Here is a 23,383-nt window from a genome sequence, read left to right as displayed (position 1 = left end):
CATTGGTTGAAAATGCTTTCTTCCACAGGATGGTTTTAGCTCCCTTGTCAAAGATCAAGTGACCATAGGTGTGTGGGTTCATCTCTGGGTCTTCAATTCTATTCCATTGGTCTACTTGTCTGTCTCTATACCAGTACCATGCAGTTTTTATCACAATTGCTCTGTAGTAAAGCTTTAGGTCAGGCATGGTGATTCCACCAGAGGTTCTTTTACCGTTGAGAAGAGTTTTTGCTATCCTAGGTTTTTTGTTATTCCAGATGAATTTGCAGATTGCTCTTTCTAATTTGTTGAAGAATTGAGTTGGAATTTTGATGGGGATTGCATTGAATCTGTAGATTGCTTTTGGCAAGATAGCCATTTTTACAATGTTGATCCTGCCAATCCATGAGCATGGGAGATCTTTCCATCTTCTGAGATCTTCTTTAATTTATTTCTTCAGAGACTTGAAGTTCTTATCATACAGATATTTCACTTCCTTAGTTAGAGTCACGCCAAGATATTTTATATTATTTGTGACTATTGAGAAGGGTGTTGTTTCCCTAATTTCTTTCTCAGCCTGTTTATTTTTCGTGTAGAGAAAGGCGATTGACTTGTTTGAGTTAATTTTATATCCAGCTAATTCACCGAAGCTGTTTATCAGGTTTAGGAGTTCTCTGGTGGAATTTTTAGGGTCACTTATGTATACTATCATATCATCTGCAAAAAGTGATATTTTGACTTCATCTTTTCCAATTTGTATCCCCTTGATCTCCTTTTGTTGTCAAATTGCTCTGGCTAGAACTTCAAGTACTATATTTAATAGGTAGGGAGAAAGTGAGCAGCCTTGTCTAGTTCCTGATTTTAGTGGGATTGCTTCCAGCTTCTCACCATTTACTTTGATGTTGGCTACTGGTTTGCTGTAGATTGCTTTTATTATGTTTAGGTATGGGCCTTGAATTCTTGATCTTTCCAAGACTTTTATCATGAATGGGCGTTGGATCTTGTCAAATGCTTTTTCTGCCTCTAACGAGATGATCATGTGGTTTTTGTCTTTGAGTTTGTTTATATAATGGATTACGTTGATGGATTTCCGTATATTAAACTATCCCTGCATCCCTGGAATAAAACCTACTTGGTCAGGATGGGTGATTCCTTTAATGTGTTCTTGGATTTGGTTAGAGAGAATTTTATTGAGTATTTTTGCATGGATATTAATAAGGGAAATTGGTCTGAAGTTTGCTATCTTTGGTGGATCTTTCTGTGGTTTAGGTATCAGAGTAATTGTGGCTTCATAAAATGAGTTGGGTAGAGTATCTTCTACTTCTATTTTGTGGAATAGTTTGTACAGAACTGGAATTAGATCTTCTTTGAAGGTCTGATAGAACTCTGCACTAAACCCATCTGGTCCTGGGCTTTTTTTGGCTGGGAGGCTATTAATGACTGCTTCTATTTCTTTGGGGGATATGGGACTGTTTAGATCATTAAGTTGATCCTGATTTAACTTTACTACCTGGTATCTGTCTAGAAATTTGTCCATTTCATCCAGGTTTTCCAGTTTTGTTGAGTATAGCCTTTTGTAGAAGGATCTGATGGTATTTTGGATTTCTTCAGGATCTGTTGTTATGTCTCCCTTTTCATTTCTGATTTTGTTAATTAGGATGCTGTCCCTGTGCCCTCTAGTGAGTCTAGGTAAGGGTTTATCTATCTTGTTGATTTTCTCAAAGAACTAACTCCTCGTTTGGTTAATTCTTTGAATAGTTCTTCTTGTTTCCACTTGGTTGATTTTGCCCCTGAGTTTGATTATTTCCTGCCGTCTACTCCTCTTGGGTGAATTTGCTTTCTTTTTTTCTAGAGCTTTTAGATGTGTTGTCAAGTTGCTAGTGTGTGCTCTCTCCAGTTTCGTCTTGGAGGCACTCAGGGCTATGAGATTCCCTCTTAGAAATGCTTTCATTGTGTCCCGTAGGTTTGGGTATGTTGTGGCTTCATTTTCATTAAACTCTAAAAAGTCTTTAATTTCTTTCTTTATTCCTTCCTTGACCAAGGTATCATTGAGTAGAGTGTTATTCAGTTTCCACATGAATGTTGGCTTTCTATTATTTATGTTGTTATTGAAGATCAGCCTTAGTCCATGGTGATCTGATAGGATGCATGGGACAATTTCAATATTTTTGTATCTGTTGAGGCCTGTTTTGTGACCAATTATATGGTCAATTTTGGAGACGGTACCGTGAGGTGCTGAGAAAAAGGTGTATCCTTTGGTTTTAGGATAAAATGTTCTGTAGATATCTGTTAAGTCCATTTGTTTCATAACTTCTGTTAGTTTTACTGTGTCCCTGTTTAGTTTCGGTTTCCATGATCTGCCCATTGATGAAAGTGGTGTGTTCCATGGAAGGAGTTACAGAGACAAAATTTGGAGCTGTGACAAAAGGATGGACCATGTAGTGATTGCCATATCCAGGGATCCATCCCATAATCAGCTTCCAAACGCTGACACCATTGCATACACTAGCAAGATTTTGCTGAAAAGACCCAGATATAGCTGTCTCTTGTGAGACTATGCCGGGGCCTAGCAAACACAGAAGTGGATGCTCACAGTCAGCTATTGGATGGGTCACACGGCCCCCAATGGAGGAGCTAGAGAAAGTACCCAAGGAGCTAAAGGGAACTGCAACCCTATAGGTGGAACAACAATATGAACTAACCAGTGCCCCGGAGCTCTTGTCTCTAGCTGCATATGTATCAAAAGATGGCCTAGTCAGCCATCACTGGAAAGAGAGGCCTTTGAACTTGCAAACTTTATATGCCCCAGTACAGGGGAACGCCAGGGCCAAAAAGGGGGAGTGGGTAGGTAGGGGATTGGGGGGGGGGTGGGTATGGGAGACTTTTTGGATAGCATTGGAAATGTAAAGGAGGAAAATACCTTATAAAAAAAGAGAAAAAAAAAAAAGAAAAAGAAAGTGCTGTGTTGAAGTCTCCCACTATTATTGTGTGAGGTTCAGTGTGTGCTTTGAGCTTTACTAAAATGTCTTTAATGAATGTGGCTGCCCTTGCATTTGGAGAGTAGATATTCAGAATTGAGAGTTCCTCTTGGAGGATTTTACCTTTGATGAGTATGAAGTGTCCCTCTTTGTCTTTTTTGATAACTTTGGGTTTGAAGTTGATTTTATTTGATATTAGAATGGCTACTCCAGCTTGTTTCTTCAGACCATTTGCTTGGAAAATTTTTATCCAGCCTTTCACTCTGAGGTAGTGTCTGTCTTTTTCCCTGAGATGGGTTTTCTGTAAGCAGCAGAATATTGGGTCCTGTTTTTGTAGCCAGTCTGTTAGTCTATGTCTTTTTATTGGGGAATTGAGTCCATTGATATTAAGAGATAGTAAGGAAAAGTAAATGTTGTTTCCTTTTATTTTTGTTGTTAGAGTTGGCATTCTGTTCTTGTGGCTGTCTTCTTTTTGGTTTGTTGAGGGATTACTTTTTTGCTTTTTCTAGGGCATGATTTCTGTCCTTGTATTGGTTTTTTTCTGTTATTTTCTTTAGAAGGGCTGGATTCGTGAAAAGATAATGTGTGTATTTGATTTTGTCATGGAATACTTTGGTTTCTCCATCTATGGTAATTGAGAGTTTGGCCGGGTATAGTAGCCTGGGCTGGCATTTGTGTTCTCTTAGTGTCTGTATAACATCTGTCCAGGATCTTCTGGCTTTCATAGTCTCTGGTGAAAAGTCTGGTGTAATTCTGATAGGCCTGCCTTTATATGTTACTTGACCTTTCTCCCTTACTGCTTTTAATATTCTCTCTTTATTTAGTGCATTTGTTGTTCTGATTATTATGTGTTGGGAGGAATTTCTTTTCTGGTCCAGTCTATTTGGAGTTCTGTAGGCTTCTTGTATGTTCATGGGCATGTCATTCTTTAGGTTTGGGAAGTTTTCTTCTATAATTTTGTTGAAGATATTTGCTGGCCCTTTAAGTTGAAAATCTTCATTCTCATCAACTCCTATTATCCGTAGGTTTGGTCTTCTCATTGTGGCCTGGATTTCCTGGATGTTTTGAGTTAGAATCTTTTTGCGTTTTGTATTTTCTTTGAAAATTGTTGTGCCAATGTTCTCTATGGAATCTTCTCTCTTCCATCTCCTGTATTCTGTTGCTGATGCTCGCATCTGTGGTTCCAGATTTTTTCCTAGGGTTTCTATCTCCATCGTTGCCTCACTTTGGGTTTTCTTTATTGTGTCTACTTCCCTTTTTATGTCTTGGATGGTTTTATTCAATTCCATCACCTGTTTGGTCGTGTTTTTCTGCAATTCTTTAAGGAATTTTTGCCTTGCCTCTTTAAGGTCTTCTACATGTTTACCTGTGTTCTCCTGCATTTCTTTAAGTGAGTTATTAAAGTCCTTCTTGATGTCCTCTACCATCATCATGAGATATACTTTTAAATCTGGGTCTTGCTTTTCGGGTGTGTTGGGGTGCCCAGGACTAGGTGGGGTGGGAGTGCTGCGTTCTGATGATGGTGAGTGGTCTTGATATCTGTTAGTAAGATTCTTACAATTTGCCTTTCACCATCTGTTAATCTCTGAAGCTAGTTGTTATAGTTGTCTCTGGTTAGAGCTTGTTCCTCACGTGACTCTGTTAGCCTCTATCACCTGGGAGACTAGCTCTCTCCTTAGCTTCAGTGATCAGAGTATTCTCTGCAGGCAAACTCTCTTCTTGCACGGAAGGTGCCCAGATATCGTGTTCAACCGGCCTCCTGGCAGAGGTTGTGTTCCACTCACCAGAGGTCTTAAGATCCCGTGGAGGGTCCTGTGAGGACCTTGGGGGTGTCCAGAAACTCTGCTTGCAAGGAACCCCGGTGCTGGAGTGGACCGGAAGGGACTTGTGCCCCTGATCAGGCTGGGTTATCTGTTTCCCTAGTTAATGCAGTTTGAGGTCCCGTGCGATTGGATTGGAGCAGACACTGTGCTCCACTCACCAGAGGTCTTAGGATCCCATGGGGGATCCTGTGTGGGTCCTTGCGGGTGTCTGGAGACTCCGCAGGCAAGGCACCCCGGTGCTGGAGTGGACCAAAGGGCACTTTTTTTTTTTTCTAAGGGAGAGGGGTCATCGGAATAACGGTCTCCTATCTTGGGAACAGTTTGATACTGAATCATGACCTGATCGGTAGCGATTTTTGCAATGCTGCTCATCTGCTGCTTTAGAAACTGAGTGAGACAGGGTGCCAAGAGAAACAAGGCTCCAATGGCTAGTATGGGGCCAAGGAGAGGAAGAACCCAGGATACCAAGGGGTTAGAGTACCAAGGGGTAGGGGTGTTGGGAGTATGTGCCCAGAGGTTCCCTCAGAGTTCTTTGAACATTTGTATATCTTGTTCTACCAACCCAGATTCATTGACATAAATGCAACAATTCTCCCCCAGCAAAATGCAAGTCCCTCCCTGTTCAGTCAGTAAGTCCAGGGCTCTCCAGTCTTGAAGAACAACTCCTACTAAGGAGGTTATCTGGCATTGAAGAGACTCAAGGCTGTCTGTAGTAGAAGCCATTGCCTGGTAAATCTTGTCTTGGAAGTTGTTGGCCAGATGTGTTTGAACAACGGCTGCTCCTGCAGTCCCTGTTGCACCCAGTGAGACAACAAGGCCTAGTCCAATGAGCAGAGGGATGAAGATCTCTCTCTTCTTTCAGTTTTCTCCCATCTGCAAGGTGAGTTCCCCAGGTTTGTAGAGATAAACCTGGGGGACAATTATCACAGGGGTGCAGGAACCTTGAAAAGGGGGGTTAATACAGACACCTGTAGTGCCTTTGTACCAGAGGAGGGCAGGAGGGTTAACACATACTGATTTGGTGATGGTGATGTCACAGACACATGTAAGATGGGGTTTTGAGGAGGGCCCTACAAGGCAAAGTGGGGAGGATAGGTCAAAGAGAATGTCCTATGTTTTCCTCATGGGTAGGGTTCCATGGGGGCATAAAGGGAAATGTTAATTGGAACACCTGCTAATACTGGTCGAGAGAGAGAAGCACAGAAAAAGCATTGAGAGGAGTTGGGGTGGGTTGTTGAGGGAAGGATGTCATCTGCATATTGGATATATTATAGCCAGGAGAGGGTAGCTCCTAGCTCATTCTGAGACTGATTTTCCTGTTGGATAATGTTAACATGGGCAAAGGCTGATTTGGGGGCTGGAACAAGCTCGTGGTAGATGTGCAGGTCAGCTACTGGGTATTTGGCATAGCCATCAGGGTAAATTTTACCCATGACTGCAGTCTGACAACTATCATCCCATGGATCATAGATGGAGAGCTGAAAATGAGTGTTAAGATTGGTAAATATAGTGCCACCATGATTGGTGGATTCCATTTTGCAACTCCAATATCTGCAACATCCATAGGTGGAGAGTTCCTGGAGACCTTCACCTGTGGAGGGGAGACCAGGAAGAAGTTGAACATTTGAAGTGAAAAAAAAAAACAAAAAACAAAAAAAAAACAAAACAAAAAAAAAACCAACCCAAACCAAAAATTTTAAAAAGGTAAAATAGACTTAAATAAAAATAAACAACAACAAAATAAAACAACAATAACACATCTGCACCTCTACCACCTGGCTAACCAATGTCATTTCATTAAAATGGAACTTATTTAGAAAGATATCTATGAACCTGAGAGTATAGTTCTGTAGTCAAAGAGCTTTCTGTTCAAAGCACAGGACCCTTGTAAAAAGCCAGGTACATGTTTATAGTCCCATCACTGGAGAGGTCAAGAGAAGAGGATCACTGGAGCTTGTTGGAAAGCTAGTCTATCCTAATCCTGAGCACCAGAGTCATCAAGAGGACCTGCCTGGAACAGGAAGACAATAGAGGAAGCAATCAAGGAGGACACCTGACATCAACTTCTGGACTCCACATGAATGAGTACACATGCTCACATACTATACACACAAAATATACACACACAAACACACACACACCATACTCAGAAAGAAGAATCCAAGTAGGGAAAAAGGAACAGATCAAGCTAGGCTGGGGATAAAGCAAGCTCAGTGATAAAGTGCCTGCCTGCCTGCCTGCCTGCCTAGCATGCACAAGGCTCCAACTTCCACCCTCAGTACCACCACCAAAAAACCGAGTATTGCCACAGCGAGGAAATGTAATCATTATATGATGCTCATCTTCTGTATTCCAGATGAAGAAATGGAATCTTTGGCCCATGACTCCAAGGGAGTCATTCAAAAGGCTTCTCCCTCCTCCTTCTGCCACCTGGGCTCTGCTTCCTCTTATAGGGCATGCTTTGCCATGTATAAACACTGAAATGGCATCTTTCCTCCTTCTCACCCAGTCTCCTGACTCAGTGTCAGCTGTGTGGCCAACCTTCCCAGGATAGAAGTCATCAGTGACAGCCATGCTGCAGGAACCTCAAAAAGTCAGCCTTGAGGTTGAGAAAGAGAACAGTGTGTTATTGACGCCCAAACCCATTTCCACCAAGGCTCTTCTTCATTAGCTGGTTCAACACCCCATCCTAGCTCTGTGATGTGATTTTTATGGGAAGAAACAGGAGAGAGATGCCTTGGTTTCATGACTGCCTGTAGCTGAGATACCTGCACCTCACATGTGGCTCTTGTTGGATAAAGAAACAATGGATAGTGTTCATTCTTGAGTAGCTGAGGGCTTCAGGGCTTACTTCTTGACACACAGCTGGGGGACACATGAGAAGGAAACTCAGACAGCTCAGCAAGAGAAGGGAAGATAGCAGCAGATGTGTCCCAGGCAAGGTGGCTGGCCCAGGAGCTGGTGAGTGACACATGGCAGGTGTTACAGGAGCAAGAGAACTGAAGCTGAGAAGGTGAGGTTTGCTGATAAGGAGCTTCTGGAACCAAGTGGGGAAGGAGAGAGACAGTGGTTAGCAGAAGAGACTGGAACAGGGGTAAGGCAGGCTGTGCCTTTGGGCTGGGTATTGGAGGTAGACTCTGGCCTAGGCTGTATGCTCTCTCATGTCCACTCAGCCTATCTCCTCAAGAAGATGTGGGCTCTTTCAAGTGGGGATGACTGTGCCCCTGGATAAAAAGATGGAAGTCCTTCATTAAGGCTGACTAGAGACCTCTGCAGGTAGCAAAGTAGAGATGAACACCTCCTTGAATCTGCTGGACCAGTCCCTGAAGGCAGGAAGAGAAAGTGGTCACAGTGGCCAAGGGAAAGTCTTGTGCAAAGACCATATATAAGTGTACCAGTGCCCAGGCATGTGTTTCTGTGCTCAAGTATCTGAGCACTGACTAGCAGTACACAAACATATTGTTTATGTGTGCATGTGCATCTATATATGTATGTGTGCTTGTGCATCCTGGTTAGTCTTGGAATTCATTTCTCATTGTTGTTGTTGTTGTTGTCACCTTAACACAAGCTAGGATTATCTGGGAGGAGGAACCCCAATTAAGAAAATGCTGGGGCTGGAGACATGGCTCAGTGGTTAAGAGCACTGACTGCTCTTCCAGAGGTCCTGAATTCAATTCCCAGCAACCACATGGTGGCTCAAAAACATATATATATATATATATATATATATATATATATATATATATACATATATATATATATATATATATAAAATAAATCATTAAAATCAAAAAGAAGGAAAGAAAGAAAGAAAGAAAGAAAGAAAGAAAGAAAGAAAGAAAGAGTGAAAAAAGAAAGAGGAAAGAAAAAGAAAGAAAGAAAGAAAGGAAGGAAGGAAGGAAGGAAGGAAGGAAGAAAGAAAGAAAGAAAGAAAAAAGAAAGAAAGAGAAAGAAAGAAAGACAGAGAGAGAAAGAGAAAAAAGAAAAGGGAATGGAAGGAGGGAGGGAGGGAGGGAGGGGGGGAGGAAGGAGGAGGGAGGGAAAAAGGGAGGGAGGAGAAAGAAGAAATGCCATTTCATGAAGGAGGGAGCAGGAACCCGGGCTTGTTAACAGCAAGCAAGTCTCTTCTAGTAGTGTTCAAAACCAGACAGCAGTGTCCTCGCCCAAGTTCAAATAGTGACATTCCTTGCCTTGGATGTGGACAGGGAGTGGGGAAAGTGGGGGTGGAGTGGGGAAGCCCTGGCAGCCCTTCATCTTTCTCCTCCACCTTTTATCTGGAAAGAACCCCTCAAGCTGAATCCTTGAAAAAAATATCAGAGCCTTACAAGGCCAAGAGGAATCTGCAGTCAGAAGTCAGAGCCAGCAGTGTTCTCTCTGTGGGGACATGAACAACCTGGTATCAGCTTTGGAAACCCAGCATCAGTATTTCTGCCTTCTGTGTGTAACTGCCATCACTTCCTCTATACCACTTCCATCCCCTTGCCCATCAAATATGTGCTCTGGTCTCGTCTCATATGGCTACATATCTGTGGGTTTTGTAAAGTGGATTCCATTCCTCCAGACTCAGCTTTTTAAAATATCTCTGGGGATAATGCAGTTCAGATACAGCATCCATGCATACACAGAAATACATGCATATATTGAGATACACACAGGGATACATGCATGCAGTGACATGCACACTTATACACACATACAGGCATACATCTCTAAATCCATGTGGATATACATGGAGAATATAGACAAACATGTACATACACAATGCACACAGACTGGCTTATGAAGACAGACATAAACATGCGCAGAGGCACAAATATAGAGACAATTCTCACCCCCTTTTTTCCGTTTTTTCAAGATTAATGCATAACAGGCTGTGTGTAAGAAAGAGGGTGACTTTCTTTGGTGAGGGTGCAGATGGTCCTGCCCATCCCAGGCCAACTACTAGTATCCAGCATCTCAAGTAGACCTTAAAGCTCAAAACAACTACTTCCTCCCTCTGACCTCCCCCTACCACATACCTCTTCCTTTGTGGGGAACTAGGGAAGACAAGAGGTAGGCAGAAGGCTTCTCCAGTTCTATGGAAAGGATCACAAGCCCAAAGTATGTATTTTTGGAAGCCCTTGGGATTCTCCTCTGTAATTAAACACCAAGCACACAGAATTTGCATCCTTTTTATTTAAAGAGTTATAAGAGCCCTGGGAGGTAGGAAGCGCCCATTCCACAGCAAGAGGGAGAGGAGAGACACACCCAAGGAAACCATCCTCTGACCAGAGTCTCAGCAGGCAGAGAGGGGACTAGTGAGCAGCTCCAGATGGCACAGCATCCAGAGCCAATAAAGTCTTCCTCACTCATGAGATAGTTTCCATACACCACACAGACTTCTCTTCTTTTTAACACCACCACAAAAGCAGAGCTCCGCAAGAAGGCACAAGTGCCTGTCAGAGACAGGCAGATAGACGACGAGTTGGAGCTTGTGACCAGCAGTCTCAATTTTCAACGTGGAGGCGCACAAACTCCTCATATTTCACCTTCCCATCTTGGTCCACGTCAGCCACACGGATCATGTCCTCCAGCTCCTCCTGGGAAAGGGACTCGCCTAACTTGGACAAGCTTTCCTTGAGCTCATCCACAGTGATGTAGCCATCACCATTCTGGTCAAGGACATTGAACACAGCCCGCAGCTCCCCTGCTCTGTGCCCTTTCTTGTACTTCTCTATGGCTGTCAAGAATTCTTCAAAGCTGATCTTGCCATCACCATCTGTGTCCAACTTGGAGATGAGAGCCTTCAGGTCCTTCTCTGGGAGGTTCTTGCCCAGCTGCTTCATTACATCTCCAAGTTCCTCGACGCTGATATGGCCATCCTTATTCTTGTCAAACCTATTGAAAGCTGCCTGGAACTCAGCGACCTCCTCCTTAGTAAACCCGTGAGACATCTCTGTACCTTACAAAGCTTCTGAGATTGGTGTCAACTGGATGTCAGTCTGCTGCTCCTGCGGTTTCTGGTCCAGTGCTCAAGGCTACTGCTGGGCTCTGAAGCTGTGCCTGTTGAAGAGCTGAGCTATAGGTAGCCTTGCCATGGCATAGGAACCCCCTCCTTTTCTGTGATTGGAGCAAAGGGAGGAGACTCCCCACCCTCCTCTCCTTGCCCTCAGGCATGATGCTCCTCCCAGGGAAGGACAGACAAGGAATGACATCATTTTAATGGATGAGAAGATCTGTGGATAAGTTGATAGGAAGTGGCCTGGAGGGCATGGGACAAAGCCTGCCAGCCTGTCCTGGCCCACATAGCAGACCACCCCACTGCATAGACATCTGCCTAGACACACTTCCCCTGTGGCTGATTTTCATAGAGGCTTTGACCACACTGGTGGTTTCAAGAAAGCTTCCCCAATTTCACAGAGACTCACTGGGGAGAGGCACATGTGTCAAAGAAGCTGTCAGGGATCAGGATCAGCAGTCCTTAGTGGGGTTCAGTTTAGTACCCTTCTCAGCTCTTATCCTAAGGGTGAGCTTGATGGAAAGGGGGAAGTACCAAGTCTTCCTAGATTTACCTATAGCCTTCACTGCACTCGCTAGTGCTGGGCAAGAAAAGAGGATGGGGCTGTCTGTCTTTAGCATCCAGGAAGTAAGGAGCTGGGTATCATTCTACTGCTGTGGCATCCTTTACAAAAACAAGCATGAAGTGTGAATTCAGAGGTGAGAGGAAAGATCTCTCATCTTCCCTAGTGAGTCCTACAATTCCGCAGCTAAGTCCAGTGTTCTCTGGACTCTCTGGTTCTCCATTGGAGATGAGAGATGTTCATTCCATGCACAAAGCAGGGAAAGAAACTTAGGTCAGAGAGTCTTGCCTGGGTGGGTGCTGCTTCTTCACTGGAAGGCAATGTGTGGCCAGCAAAGTCCAAGGACAGGGCAGCCGTGACAGGAACTTGAGCACTTTGGGATCTCCTGTACCAGCCCTAAGCACACTAGTCCACTTGGGACCCCATACCCATGGCCTTCTGTGTATGCTCTACATTCTGAAAGGAAACCCATCCCTGTACAACCTGGGACAGGTTATTGGATTTAGACCAAGACCTCACTCTTGTGGGGTAGTCTTTAAGACTTTCCAAAGGTGGGAACATCGCTTGTGACTAGACATTTGCCATGTAGTACCCAAGATGAGGTTCAAGTAAGCCCCTTTTTAACTGCTGATGACTCTGCCTTCCTCCACTCTTGCACAGCCTTAGGAACAAACTTCTTTATTATCCTACTGAGAAACTTAACAAATTCTACCTGTCTCTAAGTCAATCAGTTTAATGCACCTCTGAAGTGAGAAATACCCAGATTCTCTGGCACTCCACCCTGGCTCCAAGCCTGTGTCTAGGGGACCTCGGGTGTAGAGAGAGAGATGCAAAGAGAAAGGCTCCAGTTAGGGAGTTTCTTTCCAAAAAAAAATTTAAAATCTCTTGAAGAAGGATTGCTATCTCATCCCTGTGCTGGAAAAATACAGAGGCCTCAATAAATATTAAGCAGGCAATTTCTCAACGAAGCTGACAACCAGTTCTGGGTGGAGAATGTCATTGTAACCAGGACAGCAGAGTGAGGAAGCATCTTGCTGGGTGAGAGACATGGGAAAGGTGGGGCTTTTAATAACACCTTCAATCCAGCTGCTTCCTTTTTTTTTTTAAAGAATATTTGAAGATATCCATCTATATTTGAAATTTCCTTTTCTTCTCATCTAATTAGCAGAGCCTGTGACTAAAACCTAAATACATAATAATTGTTGTGTTATTATGTGCTTTTGGTTAAGTAATACTTTACATTCAGTGTTAGGAGATTTGCTGTTACTTGTTCTGGATTCATTGCTGATCTGGCCAAATATGTCCCAATCGGCAAACAAAGGTGATGCATCTACTGTATCTAAGGAGAATAATTAAGACAGAAGTAAAAAGTTCAGGTGAACAGATGTTTCTACTCTATGATAAACCTCATATTCAAGGATAAGCTGGTTTAGCTTTGGCAGAAGTCTTAAAGAATATCTACTTGAATGGGGAGCTCATGCTGTTTCATTATCAATTCTTTCTTGTTTGAACAACAACAACAGCAAAAACAACCACCAAAAAATGCGTCTACTTTGCAGATGTAGATAAATCATATAGGCCAAGCCTCTGAATGTTAGCAGATTGTGGACATCCAACCATCACCATTTCTTTGTTTTGGTGTGTTTCTTCTTCTTCTCTTCCTCCTCTTCCTCCACCTCCTCGTCCTGTTCCTCCTCCTCCTTCTTTTTATTCTTCTCAAGACAGTGTTCCTTTGTGTAGCTCTGGCTGTCCTGGAACTCACTTTGTAGACAAAGCTGGCCTCAAACTCACCTGTCTCTGCCTCCTCTGCCCCTGCCCCTGCCCCTGCCCTGATCCCTGCGACAGCCTCCAGAGTGCTCAGATTAAAAACTCTGGTATCAATATGAGAGGAGATCCTTGGTCCCAGGGAGGCTTGAAACCCCAACATAGGGGTATGCTAGAGGGGTGAAGTAGGAGTAGCTTGATAGGAGGGGGAACAAGCTGTTAGAGGCAAAAGGCATAGGGGGATGGGATGGTGTGTTGATATTGGGAAGGGGAACAACATTTGAAACGTGAATAAATACAATAATCAATAAAAAAGTTTTTAAAAAGGTAAATTAGACTTAAATGAAAATAAATAACAACAAAACAAACCAACAATAACACATCTGCACCTCTACCACCAGGCTAACCAATGTCATTTCATTAAAATGGAACTTATTAAAAAGATATCTATGAGGCTGAGAGTATGGTTCTGTAGTCAAAGTGCTTTCTGTTCAAAGCACAGGGCCCTTGTAAAAAGCCAGGTACATGTTTATAGTCCCATCACTGGAGAGGTCAAGAGAAGAGGATCACTGGAGCTTGTTGGAAAGCTAGTCTATCCTAATCCTGAGCACCAGAGTCATCAAGAGGACCTGCCTGGAACAGGAAGACAATAGAGGAAGCAATCAAGGAGGACACCTGGCATCAACTTCTGGACTCCACATGAATGAGTACACATGCACACACACTATACACACAAAATATACACACACAAACACACACACACCATACTCAGAAAGAAGAATCCAAGTAGGGAAAAAGGAACAGATCAAGCTAGGCTGGGGATAAAGCAAGCTCAGTGATAGAGTGCCTGCCTGCCTGCCTGCCTGCCTAGCATGCACAAGGCTCCAACTTCCACCCTCAGTACCACCACCAAAAAAAAAAAAAAAAAAAAAAAAAAAAAAGCCGAGTATTGCCACAGTGAGGAAATGTAATCATTATATGATGCTCATCTTCTGTATTCCAGATGAAGAAATGGAATCTTTGGCCCATGACTCCAAGGGAGTCATTCAAAAGGCTTCTCCCTCCTCCTTCTGCCACCTGGGCTCTGCTTCCTCTTATAGGGCATGCTTTGCCATGTATAAACACTGAAATGGCTTCTTTCCTCCTTCTCACCCAGTCTCCTGACTCAGTGTCAGCTGTGTGGCCAACCTTCCCAGGATAGAAGTCATCAGTGACAGCCATGCTGCAGGAACCTCAAAAAGTCAGCCTTGAGGTTGAGAAAGAGAACAGTGTGTTATTGACGCCCAAACCCATTTCCACCAAGGCTCTTCTTCATTAGCTGGTTCAACACCCCATCCTAGCTCTGTGATGTGATTTTTATGGGAAGAAACAGGAGAGAGATGCCTTGGTTTCATGACTGCCTGTAGCTGAGATACCTGCACCTCACATGTGGCTCTTGTTGGATAAAGAAACAATGGATAGTGTTCATTCTTGAGTAGCTGAGGGCTTCAGGGCTTACTTCTTGACACACAGCTGGGGGACACATGAGAAGGAAACTCAGGCAGCTCAGCAAGAGAAGGGAAGATAGCAGCAGATGTGTCCCAGGCAAGGTGGCTGGCCCAGGAGCTGGTGAGTGACACATGGCAGGTGTTACAGGAGCAAGAGAACTGAAGCTGAGAAGGTGAGGTTTGCTGATAAGGAGCTTCTGGAACCAAGTGGGGAAGGAGAGAGACAGTGGTTAGCAGAAGAGACTGGAGCAGGGGTAAGGCAGGCTGTGCCTTTGGGCTGGGTATTGGAGGTAGACTCTGGCCTAGGCTGTATGCTCTCTCATGTCCACTCAGCCTATCTCCTCAAGAAGATGTGGGCTCTTTCAAGTGGGGATGACTGTGCCCCTGGATAAAAAGATGGAAGTCCTTCATTAAGGCTGACTAGAGACCTCTGCAGGTAGCAAAGTAGAGATGAACACCTCCTTGAATCTGCTGGACCAGTCCCTGAAGGCAGGAAGAGAAAGTGGTCACAGTGGCCAAGGGACAGACTTGTGCAAAGATCATATATAAGTGTACCAGTGCCCAGGCATGTGTTTCTGTGCTCAAGTATCTGAGCACTGACTAGAAGTACACAAACATATTGTTTATGTGTGCATGTGCATCTATATATGTATGTGTGCTTGTGCATCCTGGTTAGTCTTAGAATTCGTTTCTCATTGTTGTTGTTGTTGTTGTTGTTGTTGTTGTCACCTTAACACAATCTAGGATTATCTGGGAGGAAGAACCCCAATTAAGAAAATGCTGAGGGCTGGCGAGATGGCTCAGTGGTTAAGAGCACTGACTGCTCTTCCTGAGGTCCTGAATTCAATTCCCAGCAACCACATGGTGGCTCAAAACCATATATATATAAAATAAATCATTAAAATCAAAAAGAAAGAAAGAAAGAAAGAAAGAAAGAAAGAAAGAAAGAAAGAAAGAAAGGAAGGAAGGAAGGAAGGAAGAAAGGAAGGAAGAAAGGAAGGAAGAACGAACAAGGAAAGAAACAGAAAAAAGAAAGAGAGAGAAAGAAAGGGAAAGAAAGGAAGGAAGGAAGGAAGGAAGGAAGGAAGAAAGAAAGAAAGAAAGAAAGAAAGAAAGAAAGAAAGAAAGAAAGAAAGGAGAAAGAGAGAGAAAGAAAGAAAGAGAGAGAGAGAGAAAGAAAGAAAGAAAGAAAGAAAGAAAGAAAGAAAGAAAGAAAGAAAAGAAAGAAAGAAAGGAAGAAAGAAAGAGCCTCTCTGAGATTGGACTACACACAAAGCTGGGGTAGGGTGGCACAGTTTCCTGATTAATGATTGATATTAAAGTGCCCAGCACTTTTGCGGTAAGGCTATGCCTAGGCATGTGGTCCTGGGAGGTATAAAAAAAACCAAAGTGAGCAAACCACCAGGAGCAAGCCAGGAAGCAGCTTTCATTTGTGGTCTCTGCTTCAGTTCCTTCCTCGAGTTCTGCTCTGACTTCATTCAAAACAGACTATAAACTATACACTGAAATAAATCTTTTTCTTCCCAAGTTGCTTTTGGTCACAGTCTTTATAATAACAACAGGAGGCAAACCAGGGTAGTATTATAGGACATATTCCCTTGTGTGCGAGTTTGTATTTGTATGAATGGTTGTGTGTATAGGTATTGGGAGAAGGTGTGTGGTTTGCTACACTCCTGCCCATATGTTCAGGACAAATGGTTAAAGCTGACTCCTGTTTTCACAGATCTCTATCTTAGGAGCAGAGTCAGAAAACACCCAGTACTTCCATGATTGTTTGGCTTCTGTGAGAAACACTCTTGCATACACTCCAAAGAAACCAGTTTAGCAGGTTGGGAAACACAGACCATGCCATGGACTCCTCTGCATCCTGTGACTTACAGGAACCTGATTTCACTCTCTTTATGCCTGAGCTTCCATGGTATAGGAACAACAGGCTCTTCTCCAGGCAACTAAGGAGTTTGGGTGGAGTCACCTCATCATTTTGGGACGTGTTCTATGGGAGAGAACTGGGCACAGCTGGGACAGCTCAATCCCAGGTTTCTTAAGCACCAATTTCATGGACCTGAAGGACAACACTTCCTGCCTCGTTCTTAGTGTCTTCACTGTCCTGCTATGTACGTGTTGAAAGAACTGGACAGGTGACAGGAAATGATCTTGAGGTGAAGACTCAGAAGTTGAAATCCCTGCTGCACCACCAGTCACTATCCAACCACCAGGGCAACTTTTGAGCTACAATAATATGCCACCCTCGAGTGCCCTGGGAAGAGGGCTGAGGCTCTGCTCTCACGGAGCTTAAACCTAGGGTTCTGAGGTGAGGAGAAGCCTTGGGCTGGTAAGGGTTGCTATTTATTCAGTGCTTGAGGTTTGCCTGGACTTGTTGGGTTAGTTGGCAAGAGCAGTTCTTCCCGCTCTTCCCCAGCATTGACATAACTGAGAACTTGGCAGGACACACATTGCTTTGTGTCCCAAACTCAGGGCCCATGTATTGGGTCCCCTCTCACAAACACAGCCCCTAGTCCTCCAGGACTTTCTATGAGAAATTTTTGGAGACATTTTTTATTTGATAGTACATCTATATAATTTTACCTACTTACTTATTTTGACACAGGATCCTGTGTACTTGGGCTGTCTCAGGCTCACTAAAATGACCCTGAATCTCTCATTCCCCTGCCTCTGCATTCTTCTGAATATTAGTTGTAGGTCTGCACTACCACATGTCATTTGTTCAATGCTAGGGACTGAACTCAAGAGCTCTATGACTGCTAGGCTAATACTCTGTCAACTGAGCCAGCTCCGAGTGAAGTGTTTTTCCGGGTAACTAGAGTATTTTCTCTAATCATATAGATCAGTATTTTTCAACCTGTGGGTCATGATACCTTTGGGGGGTTGCATATCAGATATTCATATCATAATTCATAACAATAACACAATTATAGTTATGAAGTAGCAATGGAAATAATTTTGTGGCTGGGGGTCACCACAACATGAGGAACTCTATTAAAGGGCTGCAGCATTACGAAGGATGAGAGCCATTGCTCTTTCTGAAGTGTATCATGAGTTTCATTCCTTGTCATTTAAGGAGACTAGGGTGGTTCAGTACCCAGTAGCTAGCTAAAGCCATGCCCAGTTCTGTCGTACTATAGCACTGCGCACAGGCTTCTGTGGGATCTGTCTGGGGAAGCCCTATCTGCTGTCATTTTCTCCCAGGTAATTGTTGTCATCTACTGTCACAGGGTAGCTAACCATCCTTCTTCATGGTCTTCTCCCAGTGAGCCTTGTGTTCTTGTTGGTGCACAGTTCTTAGCAGTAGAACTCAAAGCATAACCCAAAGTTCTGGGTAAAGACTTCTATCCAGCAGCAGACCATGGATTCTGTATCATGTTTGGGAACAGGGATATTACCATGAGTAACTGGATAAAAATTCGGATGCCCAGAGCACGTTGGCTGCTGTGACCCAGATCCAGAAGTCCTTTGGGAAAGTTTGCATCTAGATTACTAAATGCAAGTAGGTAGACACCAAAAGTCAAGTGTAAGCGGGTATAGACTTAAGTCACTGGGAACCCAGAAGTTATAAAAGAAGAAGTTAACCCATTTGACCCTACATAACTGGCTTATCTCATCTGCAGCTTCTATGATCAAGAATTCAGCCAACTGAAGAGATAGTATATTTTTTAATATTTTTTTATTCTTACGAATTTCTTATATATATTCACAATGAAATATGATCATACTCACCATCCCTATTTCCTTCCTCCCAGTTCCCAAACATCCCCAACTCATGTGGAGGAGAGAGAGAGAGAGGGAGAGAGAGAGAGAGGGAGAGAGACAGAGAGAGAGACAGAGAGAGAGAGCGAGGGAGAGAGAGAGACAGACAGAGAGAGAGAGACAGAGAGAGAGAGACAGACAGAGAGAGAGAAGGAGGGAGGGAGAGAGACAGAGAGAGAGCGAGAGAGAGAGAGCGAGGGAGAGAGAGAGAGAGAATACTAAAATACTGAGTGCCCCCCCCCAAAAGAAGACAGAACAATTTCTATCCTGGTGTCATCTCTGTTACTGTGACAAACTTCCTAACCAAAGGGCAACTGAAAGAAACAAAAGATCTATGGAGATTAGAGTTCCAGGTCACAGACCATCACCAGGAGAAATTCCAGGCAGGAACTTGAAGGCAGGTCTGCTTGCTACTCAACATAGCATTCCCTCTGACCAAGGAATTCACTCACAACCAGAGACATATAGCAGCAGCTGGTGAGGATGGTACCTGCTGGATTTCTTCTTAGAGAATAAAGGCTGGGAAAGGAGAGTAGGAGGTGTCCAAGAAGTTAACCTGCCTCTACTGCCCCAAGACTGGGTACAGAGAAAGATACGTATTTATTGTTTGGTGTATACTTATAGTGTACGTGAGTGCATATGTGTGTGTTTGGGGTGCATGTGCACATATGTGTGCATGTAGCGGCTACAGGAAAACCTTAAGTGTCGTTCCTTAGGAGCCACCATACCTTGTTGTTTGCGATAGGCCTCTTGTTAGCCTGGGGTAGCCTAGTTGCAAATTTGGTGAGGTTGACTAGCCAGCCCACCCAAGGATCAGACTGTCTCTATCTTCTTAGTTCTGGGATTACAAGTATGTGTCACTAGCTCTGGGTTAAAAAAGCAAAACAAACAAACAAAACAAAACAAAAACAAAAAACAAAAGACTCACGATTGTATGGCAGGCAATTTAACTATAGATCCATTTCCTGACCCTTCAAGAAAGATTCCTGACCAGGAGTCATAGTAATTCCATTATGATTTGACCCCATGACTTACTACTTTGGGACCTTTAGACAAATGACAGTTCTTGGAGCCTGAGTTAATAGCACTGAAAAAGAGGCCAATAATCTCCAGCATTTATAAATTATGGGGCCATGGGGGAAAAAATGAATTGAAAATTGACTACAGAAACCCTATGTGCCTGTAATTGATACTATATCCATGGTGAAATGGTGATTTACCATCTTTACCTTTAGATCAAATCTCTTTAGACCTTCCACTCAATCGTTGCTGGGAAGTACAGGGAGTTGACCATGGAATGACGGAATGGTTCATCGGAGGCTTTACTGAGCACTGCCTTATCCTTGTTTCTGTCTTGGACAGTGCAAAGAGAGAATGAGACTAAGGTTTGGTACTGGTTCAGGAAAATGAGAAGAAACATGGTCATGCAGTCAAAAGAGAAAGGAGATGGGGGCACAGTTATAACTGAGAGATCCCCAGTGGAGGAAGGGGCTGGCAAAGAAAATGTTCCTATGCAAACCTTCTCAGCCCAGCCAGTCAGAATCACATGCCTCTAACCTGGGTGGCCACTCCCTGAGTACTCAGAGCAGAGTAGGTTCCAGGACTGCTATTTGGTACAGTTTCCCCAAGATAGGGGATATGGGCCACCCCAGAGGAGGGGGAGAACAAAAGATATACTTAAGCCTTAAAGATTCAGCCTAGCAGGGCGTGGTGGTGCACGCCTTTAATCCCAGCACTCGGGAGTCAGAGACAGGTGGATTTCTGAGTTCGAGGCCAGCCTGGTCTACAAAGTGAGTTCCAGGACAGCCAGGGCTATACAGAGAAACCCTGTCTCAAAAAACAAAACAAAACAAAACAAAACAAAACAAAACAAAACAAAACAAAACAAAACAGTTTAAAGATTCAGCCTGGAATCAAGAAACAGAGATAGCTAACAGGTCTGGCCACAAATATATAGATTCATAAAGTAGGGACAAGACGTGCCCGGAGGCTGTGATGACTTCCTGTGAGGATATAAGGACTAGCCCCATACTAAAGAGAGAAACACTATTGCCTCTGAAGGCAAGTTCTCCATCACCTTCTTTACCTCCCAATATCTCCTCCCCACCCATGAAACTAAAACCCTACTTCTTTCTTCAAGGTTTTGCCAGGCCACTTTTCTGCCTTGTTGAGTGCCTAAGCATCCATGTATAGACCAGCTTTGAGATTAGCAGTTGTAGGGACTCAATTTGTGAGTGAAGAACACCAGGAAGGTAACCGTGACAGATGGGCATTACCTTTTCAATCCTGTCAATGACTTTGTCATGGATGAGGCTTCAGAAGATTAAATCAATAGACCAAGTAACCTAACTAGATTCAAAGTAGAGCCATCCTTTTGCCAAAAGCCATCCCTAAGCCTAGCAGAGGTTGGGTACACCCGAACTTGGTGGAACTAAGCCTGGGTATCTAGGGATAGCAAGAACAATGCATGCAGAAAAGAATCTCTTGTTTACAGCTAAGGATTCCTAGTCCATGTCAGTGGTGTGTAGGGAACCCCAGTCTTTCTTTACTAATTGCAATGGCTGGCTTGAAGGGGAGGAATCTGCCTTTTGACTATGGTCCTTCACTTCACAAGGACATGCCTAACGTCCCTTGTAAATAACCCTCCAGATCCAGGCTAGTGATGATGATTAGCTCCATCTCAAAGACTGAGAAGCAGAGAAGAAAAACCTCACTGCACAGTGAGGAAAGCATAAGTTAAATATGTATAATGTAAACTTACTTAATATTTGTCGCATGCCAACCTCCCCATTGGGTACAATAACTTTCTCGTGTGCTCATGGCTCTATCTGCGCAGATATTGGATCATTCCCCGGACTTCCACCTGTCTCCCACCCCTTCCTATCCCAATATTGATGACCATTGGTGTGGGCCCTTTTAATGTCTTACTTCAGAAGACTATGCTCATCTTCACATCTCCCCCGGGTCTTTTAGATTTCCCCCAGGGTTGGATAGCTGTACTGATTAATTTTTTTTATCAACTTGACACAAACTAGAGTTACCTGGAAAGAGGGAACCTCAGCTGAGGAATTGCCACTATCAGATTGTGAATTGCTGCCATCAGATTGTTTGTGATCATGTCTACAGGGCAGCTTCTTGATTAATGGTTGATGGGGAAGACCCAGTCCACTGTGAGTAGTGTCACCCCTGGGATGGTGGTTGGGGGTTGTAGAAAAAAGCAGACTGAGCATACCATGGGGAAACAAGCTAGTAAGAAGCATCCCTCTGTCATCTCTGCTTTAATTTCTGCTCTGGTTTACCTAATCTGTAACTTGTAATCCAAATAAAACCTTTCCTCTCAAGGTGTTTGTAGTGGTTTGAATAGGAATGGTCCCTGTAGATTGATGTGTTTGAATGTTTGGCCCATAAGACTATTAGGTACTATTAGAAAATGTGGCCTTGTTGGGGAAAGTGTGTTACTGTGGGGTCAGCCTTTGAGGTCTCCTCTACTCAAGCTATGCCCAATGTGGCACACAGTCTCCTTCTGTTGCCTACAGATCAAGATGTAGAACACTCAGTTCCTTCTTCATGCACTCTGTCATGTTTCCCATGATGATAATTGACTGAACCTCTGATGCTACAAGCCAGCCCCAACTAAATGTTTTCCTTTATAAGAGATGCCATGGTCATGGTGTCTCTTCACAGCATTAAAACTCCAACTAAGACAATGGTTTTGGTCAGTGTTTTATCAAAGCAACAGAAACCAAACTAGGGCAATCATAAACAATATGCCACAGGCTTGTCAATTTTTACCCACAACTAAAATTTATCAAGGTGCTCTGTATTACTTTCTAACAAACCCAAAAGTCACCTGTTAGAATGATGGCTCCATTCTCTAGTTAAAAGTACCTGCTCTCTAGAAGATCCCAGATATTTTCTGAGCTGATGTCAGGCAACTTACTGCCCCCTGTGACTCCAGCTCTGTCCAGGGGATCCAGAACCTTCTTCTGGCTTCTGTGGGCACACACACAAACACACGCACACTAAAAATAAATCTTTTAAAAACTCATATGTCCATTTTGTACTTTCTCCCCAAACCCTGCCCCTTCCCTGTCTTCTTCTACTCTATGTTCTCCTATTAACTAGTTAACATTTTCAAGATTGTCCCTTTATCTGCTGCCCTGAGAATCTGAATTTCATTGGCAAGGTTGTTCAGAGCTCATTTTTTTCCACATGATAAAACTTTCAAACCTCATGCTGTAAGTCCCCTGTGGCCCCAAGTTCTGCTCAGCCTCCCCTGTGACCCCACAGTTCTGCCCAGCCAGCTACAATGAGATCTCTTGTTCCTTCCTACTTCCTTCTTTGAGGAAGTGACTCTTGCTTGCCCTGGAGCTTCAGGTCAACTTCAACTAGCTTGTAATAAATAAGTGATAGTGACATTTGATAGAAGCTGCAGAGCAACCCTGTGGCTCATGTAAACATGTTCCTAGTATCCATGCCATCCTTTGTTTGGGGTATCTGGAAATGGTTGGAACCTGTGTTCTAGAGTATGAGCTGTTACCAGCTTTATCCTTTACCTAAGTATCCTTTCCAGCCTAGCAACACCTCATTGACTAAACTGGGCGGGGCTGTACTGACATCACTGCTGGTCCATTTACCTGAAAGAGAGGTGAAAAAAAAAAAAACCCACCTCAATCTCTCTGAGTGCCAGCTGCTGTGCTAAGGGCTTTATCATGACCCCATTGTGTCCTCCTTATTTATTCCTGTTTTACAGAGGACGCTATTGAAGCTTAGTGATGTCACAAAACTAGACTGTGGTAACCAGGGAAACTGAGTCCAGTCTCTTACGCATGGCAGCAATGCCTATTCATCTTATAACTTCAATTTCCTTCCTAACCCTCTAAAGACAGACAAGACATCCCTGGAAACTTGATAAGACTTGCCATCAAAACGTCCCTGCCCTGACACACAGTGCACACTGTCCCTTAATCACATGCACCTCCATAGCTCTACTCAGGGCTTATCCCGGATCAGAAACTTGTAGGCCA

The 23,383-nt window shown here is 43.7% G+C and overlaps 1 protein-coding gene and 1 long non-coding RNA gene across 2 annotated transcripts; both read right to left on the bottom strand.

Moving 5' to 3' along the window:
* Positions 1-9,937: 9,937 nt before the first annotated feature.
* Calm4 (calmodulin 4) lies at positions 9,938-10,852 on the bottom strand. Its single transcript, NM_020036.4, has one exon. It carries the CDS (start codon positions 10,711-10,713, stop codon positions 10,267-10,269), a length of 447 nt encoding a protein of 148 aa, NP_064420.2. The 5' UTR covers positions 10,714-10,852; the 3' UTR covers positions 9,938-10,266.
* Positions 10,853-12,605: 1,753 nt separating this feature from the next.
* On the bottom strand, positions 12,606-23,130 carry Gm40655. Its single transcript, XR_873102.2, has 3 exons — positions 23,026-23,130; positions 22,207-22,349; positions 12,606-12,679 (listed from the first exon to the last, which is right to left on the bottom strand). It is a non-coding gene; the product is annotated as a predicted gene, 40655 (long non-coding RNA).
* Between the last annotated feature and the right edge of the window lie 253 nt (positions 23,131-23,383).

This window comes from Mus musculus, chromosome 13 (genome assembly GCF_000001635.26).
Source record: "Mus musculus strain C57BL/6J chromosome 13, GRCm38.p6 C57BL/6J".
Taxonomy (NCBI): Eukaryota; Metazoa; Chordata; class Mammalia; order Rodentia; family Muridae; genus Mus; species Mus musculus.
This window is presented reverse-complemented; position numbering and strand designations above follow the sequence as displayed.

What these genes read in the sequence shown, in the direction of transcription:
- Calm4 (NM_020036.4), bottom strand. Translation starts at nt 10,713, where the DNA reads ATGTCTCACGGGTTTACTAAGGAGGAGGTCGCTGAGTTCCAGGCAGCT.